The sequence below is a fragment of the Neopsephotus bourkii genome, unplaced genomic scaffold (assembly GCF_033783945.1).
Source record: "Neopsephotus bourkii isolate Nb327-2 ecotype Australia unplaced genomic scaffold, CSIRO-AGI_Nbou_v1 NB_1765, whole genome shotgun sequence".
NCBI classification, from domain to species: domain Eukaryota; kingdom Metazoa; phylum Chordata; class Aves; order Psittaciformes; family Psittacidae; genus Neopsephotus; species Neopsephotus bourkii.
The window spans coordinates 5,634,596-5,648,810 of record NW_026902239.1 but is presented as its reverse complement, the minus strand read 5'-3'; the positions used below and the strand labels follow the sequence as shown (position 1 = coordinate 5,648,810).

The window sequence follows — 14,215 nt, the reverse complement described above, 5'->3', positions numbered from 1 at the left end:
CGCCGCGTCTATGCCCGCGGCGCTGGGGCATGTTTATTGTCGTGGGGAGTCGGCCCAGGACCCGGAACGCCGCCGGGCGCTAGCGGCGGGGCGCCTAGCAGCAGCCGGCACCCCGCTCCGCCCCGACCCGACCGCTAACCGCCCGCCCGCACGGTAAAGACTGCCGCATGCCGACGGGCCCCTCTCCACCTCGTCACCGCCTCGAGGGGCCGCGGGTTGGTGGGCCCGGCGGTCCCAGCCCGGGGGAGGGGATGCGGCTTCTCTCTTACTCCCGGCTGAGGTGAAGGGGGCGGTGTGGGCCTCCCCCGCTCCCCTCTCGGCGCTGGCGTCTCCTCCCGCCGCGGTACCATGGTTCCCCCCTGAGGCGGGCGGACGCCGTGTCAGGGAGGGGAAGGAGTTAAAACGTTCTCCAGGGAAAACGGCCCGTTCCCGTGCAACCGACGGGGCTTCCCCGGAGGTCACCAGCTGCCCTGTGCCCGAGTTCCCGAAGCGGCGTGCCAGGCCCTGGGGGCTTTGTAACGGTCCCTCGACCGGCGCCGCTCCGAATAGCGAAGCGCAGAGGAATCGCCCGGCGCTGCTAGGCTGCGGAGAGCGGCGTGGCTAGGCCGCCTGCTGCCGCCGCTTTGTTTCCGCTGCTCTGGCCGGAGAAGTTTTCGGTTGGGGTTGGAGGAGATAAAAATAATTGTTAGCTTGAGTCGTGACGCTGGTACATGCAGGGCTTGCAGTGAGGTGCCCAGCAATGTGAATTGGAGGCGTACGTCTGTTTTCTCAGTCTGGATGTGCGGTCGGTAAATGTTGGGCTGGGAGGGGGATGAGAGGCTTACCTGTTGTGTTAAAATACTTCGTAGCCGCAAAATGGATTTTTATTTTTCTTAGAATGTCTTATCAAATCGGGGTGGCCAATTGTCCTCTCGGTTCAAACTTTCATCATGATCATGACAATTTTCAGTGTGTCATACCGGTCTGATGGAATGCACTTAATGCTTGGCATTCGACTGTTAACTGAATGTGATAAGGGAAAGGTGACACAAAATTCGAGTCAGGCGGATCTTGCTTTGAATATGAGCGGACCTTTTTGATGAGACAGATTTGAGGAGAATGGCCTGTTACGAGTGTTACGAACACACTTCCTGGTCTTGTTCTATGAACTGTTTGGCTTTATTCCTGCAACGGGGTTTGTGTTGCAAGACCCCAGATCCACGTGGATGCAAGTAGGCTTAGCCAAGAGAATTTTTGCAGTGGGATTGAGCATTTGTGCCCTACATGCTTATTATCATAGCTGGTGTCATCATTCTATGCATTGGTCTAATTGGATAAATCCCTACTTTGATGCTGGGTTTATGCGTATTTGGAAATTTTCCTCCTCTCCAAAATATATTTGTTTCATTCTGTAGGAAATAATCATGATTGCAAATCCTGAAAAGTGAGAATATTAGCTTCAAGATGGCCTTTTGCTTCAGAGAGAATTTAACTTGCCATTAGAGACAACAGAAAAATAAAAGCATGCCCCACTAGCTAAGTGGCTATAAGAGAGTTGTTTGGACCAGAGTATTTTCTGTACAGATAGTAGTATCTGTGTTGTTCTTGGTTCGTCTGCCACCGTGACTGTATCAAATCTAGGAATTCAAGCAGATTTCAGAGGTCTGTCACCTCGAGCATTTGATACAGACCTGTTTCCTGAGGGACTGAATACAAAAATGCATCTTCAATGAAATGATGTAATTGACTGTCCTCATTCCTGATGGGCTTACTGTGTGTTCGCTGTTCTGATATGGAAACTTCTTGTGGAGGTTCCTGCTAACGTCTTAAAAATGTTTTCAAGCATTAGTTTGATGAATGCCTACTGGCACAGTAGTGAGAGGTATCTTTTCAGCTGGACTGTTGGAACTGTTTGTGGGATTGGTCAGTTGCTGAACTGCTTTGGAGCAGGGATAAAAATAACCAGTAGAGGTTGCTTATACTCAGGCTGCTGGTAGAAAAGGTGTTTATTAAACCGTTCTGACACTAAAGTAACCGTTGTTAGTTACCCCCCATCTACCTTCATGGCTCAGAGTTTCTTGGATCAAAGGTAGCCAAGAGCTTAAAATAATACTTTGTTTATATACTCCGTCCCAAGTGCCTTTCCTCTCTCTTTGATGATGATGGTGTGGTTGGTTTGGTTTGGAACATTTTGAAGGCAGCACTGGCTTTTTCTAGATAGCAAGATTTCAGTGCAGGGTGTTTGTCTTCATGTGTGTTTATATAATATCTAAAATAGTATGGTCATGGTCCTTACAGGGGATGTATGGGTAATGCTTTGTTTAAGAACTTGAGTGTTCATTTCTCCTCCTGTTTATTATTCTGGGAAGTTTCTGTAGTTCTGTGTAAAATACGTTACTTTACAGAGTCAAGTATCGTTGTTGTTTTTATTTTTGTGTTCATGCTTTACCCATCTACATTTTTTTTCCCCTTTCTCATTTTTTTTTTTCATTAGGGTAATATTCCAGATGTATCCCCAAAGTCTATGTTAAAAAGAAAGAACAGTCTTTTTAAATGTCCAATCATAAAAACTTACGCAGAGATGTATTAAAGGGTTTTTTTTCTCTGTTGGGGTACATTTTGTTAGGCTGGAGCAAGAGAACTCAAAATCAGAGTTGGCTAGTTTCTTGTGCTGGAGAAAGCTCGGTGAAGTACATAATTTAATGCAAATTCTGTACATACAGAGAAATGAAAGATGTTGTTTTCAAGGCTATTATTAAATTAGCATTAAATGACAAAACGTAATTTTAGAAATGAGATTTAAGCTGCCAGAAGTTTAAGGTTCAGAAGGGTGAACCTTTGGGCAAAATTGATCAAGAAAACCTAAGCTCAGTAAAATCAACTTAGGTGTTTGCAAATCCAGAACAGGAAAGAACCAGATGTTTGGTTTCTTCTCCTGCACTCTGCTCTGCAAGTGTAAGTGCATGAGTATGGAATAGTAACAGGCTGATATATAACGCTGTTGCTTGATCTTAAAATGTATTTGTAAAAGCATGAAAGCAGTATTTTCCCCATTTTGCAGATAAGAGAAATGCAGGTTTTGAGAAATAACATGATGGGTCAGGGCTACACAGCACAGATACAGTAGTTTGTATCAGTAGCAGAGAAGATGAGAAAACTGGGGAAGAGGATCAGAATATTGTTTAGGACTCCTGTGTTCCACCTAGCCATGCTGCTGCAGAGAGGTATAAAGAATAACTTTTTTTTTAAGATAACATTGTTACAACTTTTTTATAAACATGTTCTTCAGAAGTTATTTTTATATAGTGCATGTATTATTATTTTCAGAAAAGGTTTAGCTTTTTTCAGTTCACATGCCTCCTATGAATCTGGATTTCTATGAGACTTCCCAAAGAAAGGCAGCAGGCTGCCTCTTCCCTAGAATCTTTTCTTTGTTGTCAGTACAATGTGAGACATTAAAATGAATGCTTAAGGCAGAGGTTGTAGTAGGTTGTGCTTATTCACTGCTTGGACAGAAGTACCCAGTCTGGAAGCATTTTGGTTTACCTGATATTTCTCAAACATGGAAGAACAGTTAACACTGTATTTGTATAGTAAATGGAAATGGGTGTATTCAAAATTGTTGACACAGTTTCAGATTCTTAAAGATTCTTAAAGAACGGGCAAGAGCAAATAGGAGTTTCCTTAATACAAATGAGGAAAACCTGGTAATTAATATTTGAATAGTTCTATATTTGAGGGAAAAGCTTAACAAAGGAATACTTCTGTTAGATCAAGTACTGTTAAAAGAAGGTTCAGTATTTTTACACTTTGTTCAGGTGCTGCTTCTGTAGCAAATTGTATTCCTTTTAATTAAATGTCACAAAACATGTCTAGAATATTAGCTACAGCTCAAATTAAATTCCAAATTAAAAAGCTCCTCTATAAATACCTGTTGTCTTGAACTTTCAGAGTATGGCTAATGAAAATGGGAGCGCATTAATGTGTAATTTTTCTCCCCATTAAAATCTATGCAAGTAGGTTGGATGTCTAACCAAGCTACACCATAATGCTGAAAACATCCTTACTGACAGCTTCACAGCATCTCAGTGTTCTTTTCTCCTATAGATCCCCCTTTAATGATAGGTCTTTCCCTTTTAAATTGTAATTTACCTCTTTTTCGACCATTTTTCCTTTGTTCTGATCGAACATGTGACTTTTCTCCCCCGATCTGTTTAAGACAAGCCATCAGATTTTTATGAGGGCATTATCATACAGTATTATGGCTTGCTTAGAGGTTATCAGCCTTTCAAGGATGTTGTGCATGATGATGGTATTCTTTCAGAATGTAGAGGTTGAGGGTGCCAATAGAAACTTGCTGATAATTGGGAGATGCTGCTGACTGGAGTTATCTTGTTTTCTTACATGGCAGTCATTCCTGGATTCCAGCAAGTGAACTTGGCAAGAATCAGGATTAAAGCCAGTGTGAGTCCGAATGCCTCTCTGAAGATGCCATGAGTTCCGGCTCCTTGCTCTGTGCTTGCCCTGCCTGTGTGTCATTCTAAATCTGCACATGTGCTATCTGTGGATCTGGTGCCATAAATTACTAACCCAATCTGTAGTAGTCCATCAAAACCAGATGGAATATGTAATTTCTAACTTTGAGGATTCATATAATTTTTTTCATTTTGTTAAAAAGGGATCTGGGAATACTAATTAGTTACTGTTTGTTCTCTTGGCTTCTTCCCCCCCACTTCACCCCCACACATAGCTTTTGGTTTTTCTCCTGCTGTTTCTTCATTTCTTTTCTGGTATCACCCATCTTGCCTTTTCTTCTGTTGGACAAGCTGACAAGTACAGAATAATTCTTTCAGCTGGGAAGAAGCTGCCCAGTAGAAACAGCCACCAACACAGAAGTTGACCCAGTATATTATGCACATCTACCCTGTAGTTTATTACTTCTGTATTGTCAGTGAGTTGTAGTCAAAGATGTACCTTGAATGAGTTCTTGATTAGAGACTATGGCATGATGTTTAGGAAGTGATAGTCAGATGAAGGTACTGTTAATAATGCTAATTTTGTATTTTGAATATTTCTAATATAAAACATAAGGCCAAAACATCTGAAGTGATACAAGTGCATTATTACGGTCTGATGTTGTTGTGGTTTAAACCCAGACGGCAACTAAGCACCACACAGCTGCTCACTTACATGTCCTGTACAGTTATATGTATTGTTCTTGATGCATAGTCTCCTGCTTCATCCACGGCAGTAACCATGTAAAGCATTTTGTATATCTGACTATTTTTCTTTGTTTTTCCTCTTTGTTTTCTGTTGTGTTCATTTTGAATTGGGCTGAACCAGCCCAGGTCAGACATGGAGCAGGTCAAAGCTCCTGTGCTGGTCATTAGCAGGATTGTGCCTGTGAATAGCCACTGCAGCGTAGCCTGGGCAACACAAAGAGACGTGGGTTCCTTATATTGTCCTGGGTTCAGCTGTAACAGTCATTTTTCTCCTTCTTAGTAGCTGGTGCAGTGCTGTTTTTCAGCTTCAGTCTGAGAAAAATGCTGATAACACACCGATGTTTTAGTTGTTGCTAAGTAGCGCTTACCCTGATCAAGGACTTCTCAGTCTCTCATGCTCTGCCAGTGAGGAGGGGCACAAGAAACTGGGAGGAAGCAGAGACAGGACACCTGACCCAAACTAGCCAAAGGGCTGCTCCCTACCACAGCGTGTCACGCCCAGTATATAAACTGGGGGAGTCACCTGGAAGGCCCACATTGCTGCTCAGGTCAGGCTGAGTATCTGTCAGCGCATGGTAAGCAATTGTGTTGTGCATCACTGTGTGTGGGGTGTTATTTTTTTTTATTCCCTTCTATTTTTAGTTTTATATTATCTCCTCTTGTTATTTCCTTGATTATTATTAGTAGTAGTAATAGTAGTAGTAGTTTTGTATTATGCTTTAGTTATTTGACTGTTCTTATCTCAGCCTGTGGGATTTACATTCTTTTGATTCTCCTCCCCATCCTGCCTGGAGAGAGAGGGGAACAAAGAAGAGAGTGAGCAAGTGACTCTGTGGTTGAGTTACCGGCTGAGCTTAAACCACAACTAAAATTTTAGATTAATGGATCAAGATAATATTGCCTCTGTCTCTTAGACTATGCTCTACCTTCAGCTACTTCTCCTGGAGTAAAACTAAGATTTTTATGTTCTTCTACAAAGAAAAAATCCTTGATGAGCTACAGGATTTTGATACAAGTCCTTTTCACTATATATGAACGTTCTTGTTCTTTTCCTCTCTCCTTCCCCCAAATACTTCACCTGAGATTTGAGAGATCTGCTGTCTGGGCTTTGGCATACTTGCAGAAGAGATGTTGGGCAGTCTGGAGCTGGGCTGCCTGTAGCCAAACTCTCCGTTTTATGATCCTTCTCCCTCAGTTGAAGTGCTTGTTACTAGTGTCACTTTCAGCGTGCACTGGCAGACTGGATGTGCACTGAGTGGCCATCCTGTGCCTTCACAGTTACTCATGCTTTTCCTTGGAAGCACTCAAGTTTTACTCGGCACATGGAGTGCTTTCATTCTACATGGTTCCTGTGGGCAGTGCAGGAAGGGCTGAGAGGCTACTGAGACTCAGCCCACGCTGTTGCTGCTACCAGAATGTTTTGTACAGTTCCCATTATGCTGTTATGTTGGGATAGCTAGGCCAAGAGTGCTGGATAAAGATGGGAAAGCCATAGTAGCAGGCTGTCTACAGGCTGCAGTTTGTGTAAGCTATGTTAGTTCAGAGTTATTAAGCAGGCTTATCCATTCCAACACAAACGTCAAGCTGTTGAGAATTACCAACTTCAGCAGAGTAGTGCATTTTCCTGAGGTGCCTGTTGACATCCTCAAATGAGCTGAGGAAAGATTATCCACTGGAGCTATGGAAAAAGTTTCAGTAATCTTTACTGCGTCCTAAAATAGTTGGTAAAAGTTGTAACATAATTAAGTGGCAAGTTTAAATATATATTATATATATATGTGTGTGTGTGTGTTTGTATACACACTTTATTTCTGTTGAGTCTGGCAACATGGCTTCAAACCTCCAAAGGAGCCTTCTGTTTTCTAGTGTACAGGATGCAGACACTCCACCTCCCCACACACAGTTAACTTAAATGAATCAGGGTGTAGTCACTTTAGTCACTTCTGCTTCTTGTCTCATTTATGGGACAGGTGTATACAATAGCATTTATAAGCAGTTTTTTATTGATATGTTCTAATTTTATCATTTTTGTTTCTCAGGATGTGATCTTCATGGTGAGCTGGTGGGAAAACTGAGTTGTAAATCACCCCAATGGATGCGGACAGTGATGTTGCACTGGACATTTTAATCACAAATGTAGTGTGTGTTTTTAGAACAAGATGTCATTTAAACTTGAGGAAGATTGCATTAGAGGGAGCAAATGTGATATACAAGCGTGATGTTGGGGTAAGAGGTTCAACATAGCTTGGTTATCTTTTTTTGTGAATGTTCCTTAAGCTAAACGTTCTTGTGTCTGGTATGTGTGTGGTGGATAGAATGGAATAGATAGAATCATAGAATAGTTAGGGTTGGAAAGGACCTTAAGATCATCAAGTTCCAACCCCCCTGCCATGGGCAGGGACACCTCGCTCTAAACCATATTACCCAAGGCCTCGTCCAACCTGGCCTTGAACACTGCCAGGGATGAAGCATTCACAACCTCCCTGGACAACCTAGTCCAGTGCCTCACTACCCTAACAGGAAAGAATTTCCTCCTTATATCCAATCTAAACTTCCCCTGTTTAAGTTTTAACCCATTACCCTTGTCCTGTCACTACAGTCCCTAATGAAGAGTCCATCCCCAGCATCCCTATATGCCCCCTTCAGATACTGGAAGCATATGGAAGAATATGGATAGCATAGTTTTATTCTTGATAGGCATTTAGTCTATCAAACACTAAAAGAGGAGTGGGTAAATATTGTCTCAGAAGACTGAAACTAGTGAGGTGAATACTTGGTGCAAGGTATGTGATGAGCCCTCTTGCACTTCAGGGTTCCAAAATTACCTCCCAAAATTTGGTGTCTTTGTCAAGATGTATCCTGATAAGGAGTCAGCAATGTGGGAGTCACTGTAATAAGGAAGAAAAAAAAAGCACAATGCTTGTGGGTTTCAGCTTTTATTCAGGAGAAAATACTTTCATTTAATCTGTTTTGTGCATACTGAATGACTGACTGAGATATTCCACACTTACTTTGCTCTTCTCAGGAGCAGGGTTGTTTTTAATTACTGAAAAAGGTGAAGGAACAGTTCAAGGCTATCAAAAATAAAGGAAGTGTTATTAGTGTAACGTGATTTCTCTAACAGTTGATGTAGTTTTTTTCCCCAGTGTGAATTGAACTACCACTAATTCCAGAATCTTCCACTTTTATTTTTATTTTTAGAAGGTATTGATGAAGCTTAGAAAACCTAGGATTACAGCCACAATTTGGTCCTCAGGAAAAGTTATTTGCACAGGAGCCACAAGGTGAGTTGATGAAGATTCTTTCTCTGGCTTAAGTTCTTGTGCATTTTAAAATAGTGTTGTAATGAAGATGGCAGCAAGAGGCAGTACTTGACGCTTAAGATTCACTCACGCTGGATCTTGCGTTGATCCTTGCCAAGATACATATCTGGAAGGAAGTTTTCTATGTGAGTGTCTGCCTCAGACTGAGTTGGAATTTTAAGCAACATCATTTCAGCCTTCTGGGAGAGCAGCAGGCAAAATACTTTATGAAGATCCTAGAGATCTCATTTGAGAACTCTTCAAGCTATGTTTTTAGCCAGGACTTGAAACTTGGGAAAGGATGACCTTCTTTGAGGGGTATCTCTTATTCTTTTATGAAAGCCCACCAAACAAATTACTTAGTGTTGAGGGAGTGAAAAGAAGCAAAAGCAGACTCTCAGTTCAGATATATCTGAGACTTGCTAAACTCATAACAGCTGAATTACTTTTAAGGTATGTCTGCATTGTGGAGTAAGGGTAAGGTGTAATAGTTCATTTTGTAGTCTGAATAGCTGTTGTGGTACGTGTGCACACAAATATGTACTCTATTTCTGTTAATGCTAAATTATTTTCTTTCTCCTTTATAGTGAAGAAGAAGCTAAATTTGGTGCCAGACGATTAGCTCGTAGTCTACAGAAACTAGGTTTTCAGGTAAATCCAATGAAAAAGGACTCGCATGACTCACGCAATGCTGATAGTTCATTTTTTAGAAAGAAACAAAAATGAGGGAGCATTATGATTTAGCAGTGAGCATGTTTTCACTCAGATGCCCCTTTTGTGTTGGTATATATTTTCCAGATGCTGGTTAAAGAGAAGCTGTTTTATTTTGTGGATTTGAGTTTGGTTTGGCAGCTCACAGTAGTGCTTCTTTGCTAGCTAATGAACAACAAAATTTGTTTAATGAACGAACCACCCACAGATATTTCTTGGATAGCATTACAATATATTGAAAGATTTATTTGAAAGGAGTGACAAAGGGTACAAGCCTAACTGTCATTTAAACATAATTTTACCTTGTTTCTGGTGGAATAGCAGATACATGTCAATCTTGTTAAGGGAAAGTTTGAGCCTCTTTTATTAAAGAGGAGGGGCCAAAAAACCACTTCTGAACTATGAGGTTGCACAGGAAGAAATAAGCCAAATAAAACATTTAGGACATGAACACTCCCCCCCCTTTTTTTTTTTCTCCTGGGTTTGGGTTGATATTACCAGGCAAAAACACCACTTACGTTTTATAATAAAGGTTGAAAAAAAGCAATGTGAGTGACTTGAAATGACACAGTTTAGTATTCTAAAACTTCCTGGTAGTCAGTTGTGGTGTTTACCTGCAGTTTCAGTTTACAGGCAGACAAATACAAACAATGGCTGTCCTTTGGCAGGGAGATTCTCCCTTTGATTCTAGTGCATAAAAGCAGTTGTGACAGGCTATCCAGGTAACACTGCATCAGACCCAAGCAGAAGTTAGACACACTACTGTTACAAATGTACATGTTAGACCCATCCTCTAAAAGTTTGGCTGGAACATTAAATCAGTGAGGTGAACTGTACTTCAAGGATGGATGCACCAAGTTTTATTAAAAAGTAAGCCGCTTAAGTGGAATATATATTGAAGATTAAATTAATAATTGACCTTTTATATTGGTAGCATCCTTCTAAAAAGTTTTGACTGAGGAACAGTCATTTTAAGTTTAGGTAATCTCAGGACATGAACAAAAGTTTTTTTCAGTGATACTGCCAACAGTGACTTCTCAGCAGTGCATTTGTTTTTTTAGGAGCTACGTGCTGGCTCTTTTGTTGTCATCTAAATGGCTGTGGTAAAGAATAACTGAAAGCCAGTAGTTTGAGCAGGATTTCAGAAAGTAACAGCAGAAAAACAGCCTGCCAAACCGGCTACTGGAGATTTGAAACAAAACAATTTTCACCTTCTTACTTATTCTTAGCTGAAACATAAAGTAAGTGATTTGAGTCCATTAAGTACGGTTTATATTCCTATTAGAAATGCATCAGTCACAAGGTTTTAATTTTGAAGTCTCATAAATATATTCTAATTACTAATCCTGTGACTTTTTTTTGCAACCCATTCATCTGTCTCACTGAAAACTGTATTTCTAATGTGTTTTTCTTCTTCCCTTTTGAAAAGGTAATTTTCACAGATTTTAAGGTTGTGAATGTTTTAGCAGTGTGCAACATGCCCTTCGAGATCAGATTGCCAGAATTTACGAAGAATAACAGACCTCATGCGAGGTACAGTAGGATTTTTAAGAACAATAGTCTTGGTGTACTACTCAAGGTTTTATTTTTCAGCTCTAGATCTCTCTTTTTTACTTTTTATTTTGTTTTCTAGTTATGAACCAGAACTTCATCCTGCCGTGTGTTACAGAATAAAAACTCTCAGAGCTACTTTACAGATTTTTTCCACAGGCAGTATCACAGTTACAGGTATTTTGATGTCAAAAATAATTATTTACCTTGTTGGGAATATTTAACTTTAGGCCCAGTAGGTTTAGAAAAGGAAGACATTTAAGAGAGTCAAAAAATACATTGAAAGGATTTTGTTCCCCAGTGCTAGCATCTGGTTTGGTTTTGAGTGGAAGTGCCAGAGAAGTTGAGGAGAAAGTGCTATTGTGGTAGGCTGAAAAATTGCTTTGAATGTACGTAGTCTGGTCTTTATAAAACCAAAAGTGACGTAGGATTTGAAAATGCAGATATTTGTTTAAATATTTGAATTTTCTTCCTTGTTTTCATAGTGAGATAAAAATGGTTAGGCTTTGAGTAATAGAGATTCCTAGAAGATTAGCAGAAGTAAAAGTATTTTTTACCTCTGCTAATCAGCTTCTGCCTTCTTCTCTAGGCTGACTGTAAATTGAAAAGCACCCAGGTTGTTATGAAATTAAATGGCAGTATTACTTATTTGTAGTTTAGCCATTGACCAGTGTAGAACATCTTGCAGATTTCAATTTTCTTGTCAATTAAAGTGATCAGAGGAACACCTTCTTAAGCTGGGATAAATGGGGGAGAAATTATGTCTGTCTACAGTATAAAGTTGTGATAGCCAAAATACTGTTATTTTCAAGATACTATTATTATTTTAACTTGTGGTTCCCTGATTTTTCTCTTCCTACTGCCTTCTTTTTTTTTTAATACGTCTCAGGGCCAAATGTAAAGGCTGTTGCCAGTGCCGTGGAACAGATTTACCCATTCGTGTTTGAAAGCAGGAAATAAGTTTTATAACTCACCACTTGATGGTTAGGTTCCCTAACCAAGCACCTTTAAAGACTGCTGCACATTGGACTAAAAGCAAAAAGGAAAACTGGACCAACCATAGCAGAAGAATACAGACTCTTTTACTTGCTCGTGGCCACAGTATAAACTCCAGTTCTTTTGGATTTTACTCCTAACAGTGCTGTATTGTAAAAACGGAAGTTTACAAGATATGAAATTGCTGCTTTTAAAAAGACATTCTATTTATTTTTGCAGTAATTTCTGTGTATTCATAAGCAAAGCTGTCACGATGTGCACTACCTTAAAAACTTTTTTTTTTTTTTTAGTTTGAGCTTGTGTTTTATTTGTGAATAGTCTTTTACATTTTTGTATGCTGAATATTGGGCACCAAAGAAGCTGTAAAAGTTATCTTTTTCACCTGATGAATGTGCACAAATAAAGGTTTGGAAAATATTTCTCTTCATAGCTGTTCTGTTATATTCCTTTCCCTTTTTCTATTACAGTTAAAAATGTATAGTTGCAAGTTAATTTGAAACAATGTAAGAATAGTCTTTTGCTGATACCTTCTGTTTCTATTTGTAGTAGTATGTGTAAAACTTTGTGCGTGGGTTAGACTGAAATCTCTAGTAGTTACGTATGTTTATCCGAGGATGAAATTTGGTTTGTTCCCAGTTCTCTTAACTACATGCCAGACGTCAAGTACTTTTCTTTCTATTACATGAAGAGAAGACATTTCTAAATATAAAGGTCTACAGTGAGTGTTTTCCTATAGATGAGGAAATCTTGTCAACTAAAGCTACTGTAAAAAAACCAACTGCCCTGTCTGCCTACTGGATGGAGGAGGAAGAGTTACTGTGTGAACTTCGGTTTTCAGGAAAGCAGTGGTGTGCTTCAGCATGAGAAGATGGTGTGGTCGAGCTAATCCAACCCCAGCCTATTGCTGAGTGATTAACACAGACCTTTTCTATGCTCTTCTTACTGTATAGTATTTTCATGACAGAAGCTGCCAACAAGCAATGAAGCTTGATTCTGGCATGTGTTATTCTTGGTATTAATCTTGGACTTGGAAGCCAGTAGATGTTTTTATCAGTAAGTGCACATTTGAAGCAGAAGAGGTGAATGCTTAAAAGTGACTGCAAATGCTACTTTTAAAAAGATACAATAAATATGTATAAATGTATGTATGTCTTTTTTCCCTATCTCATTGAAGAGAAATGTAATGTTACTATTGTGTGCTGCAGGTAACACACAGTCTTAGTGGGTGCTAAAAACAGTAAACCATGAGCTGTTACTGTACCAGAAGTCACAGCTGCGAAAGAAAGATGGAAGAGCATCGTTAAGAAGCAAAGGCCTAGGATAATGTATTTCATCTGTTTAAGGGGATAGTGTAGAAGTTGGGGTGTCTGTAGTGACTTCATGCAGAAATCATGGAAAGGAAAAAGGGGTATGGGAAATGATCAGCCAAACCCCTCAGAACAAAAAGAAGCAACAATTTGCCATAAGCCTTAAGTGATACATTCATAAAAGCCCTTTTAAGCTCAGTGTAAGTAGGAAAGAAAGGACTTATAACCGTAAAATTACTAAGTTGAGTTTGACGGTCACAGAATTCATGGTAAAGAGTGGGGAAAAGGATGCTTGCTGTATGCAAGCTTTCCATTCTGTGTAGAAAATAATGTGGACCTCAGCACTCCTGACGCTAATGAGGGTTTTGTGAAAAGTCAGAGCAACAGACAAACCACCATTAGGGAACACTAGTGTATTATTATTACAGTTTAAAAAGGAAAAAGCAGAAGGTATTTGAACAATGTACAAAATTGTAATAGGTTTTCCAGGAAAAAAATGTAGTCCTAAATGGGCAAATGAGGAATTGGCCATTATAACAACAATAGCTGGTTTAGATTAGGCTTGCCTCTTTTTTTCTTTTGGGTCAAATTACAAAGCACTTGAGTGCCACCAGTGACATTCTGGAGCTTTTATGAAGCGTATGTGTCTCCTAAATTTATCTGTGGAGAAAGTGTTTTTTTTTGTTAGCACCATCATGTAGTATGAAATCTGCCTGCTAGAACAAAAATGAAAGATAATAAGCTGCTATGTATTAAAATGGGAACTGTTTCTTTTGAAATGCTGCTCAGATCCATGCTAGCAGTTTGAGGCCTTTGTAGCAATCCATAAGGATGCCAGAAAGCACACTACTAAACTTGCAGGGTAGTATTGAGAAAGAGAATAATAGCAAATAAAAGATTCCTTGAAATGTGTGCTTACTTATCCTAGCTCCAAGGGAGCCTCAAACCATTTGTGACAAGTAGGCAGCATATGCTTACAGTTGGGGATATTGTTTTATTTCCCATTCCTGCTCTAAAGCAGTAGGTCCCTGCCTCAGTCTGGAAAAACCCTTGCTGCTGCATGTTTCTACACATGTGAATACACACCCATCCCTTCCCCATCTTTGTAAGTTACTCTTTGATTCCTTCACTCTGTTGTAGTGCCTCC

At 39.9% G+C, this 14,215-nt stretch overlaps 1 protein-coding gene across 1 annotated transcript; it reads left to right on the top strand.

Moving 5' to 3' along the window:
- Nucleotides 1–340: 340 nt before the first annotated feature.
- Nucleotides 341–12,905, top strand: TBPL1 (TATA-box binding protein like 1). The gene is made up of 7 exons (XM_061378393.1): nucleotides 341–706; nucleotides 7,241–7,427; nucleotides 8,403–8,485; nucleotides 9,091–9,154; nucleotides 10,644–10,747; nucleotides 10,848–10,942; nucleotides 11,655–12,905. Exons 2-7 carry the CDS (start codon nucleotides 7,293–7,295, stop codon nucleotides 11,723–11,725), a joined length of 552 nt encoding a protein of 183 aa, XP_061234377.1. The 5' UTR covers nucleotides 341–706; nucleotides 7,241–7,292; the 3' UTR covers nucleotides 11,726–12,905.
- Nucleotides 12,906–14,215: the final 1,310 nt, after the last annotated feature.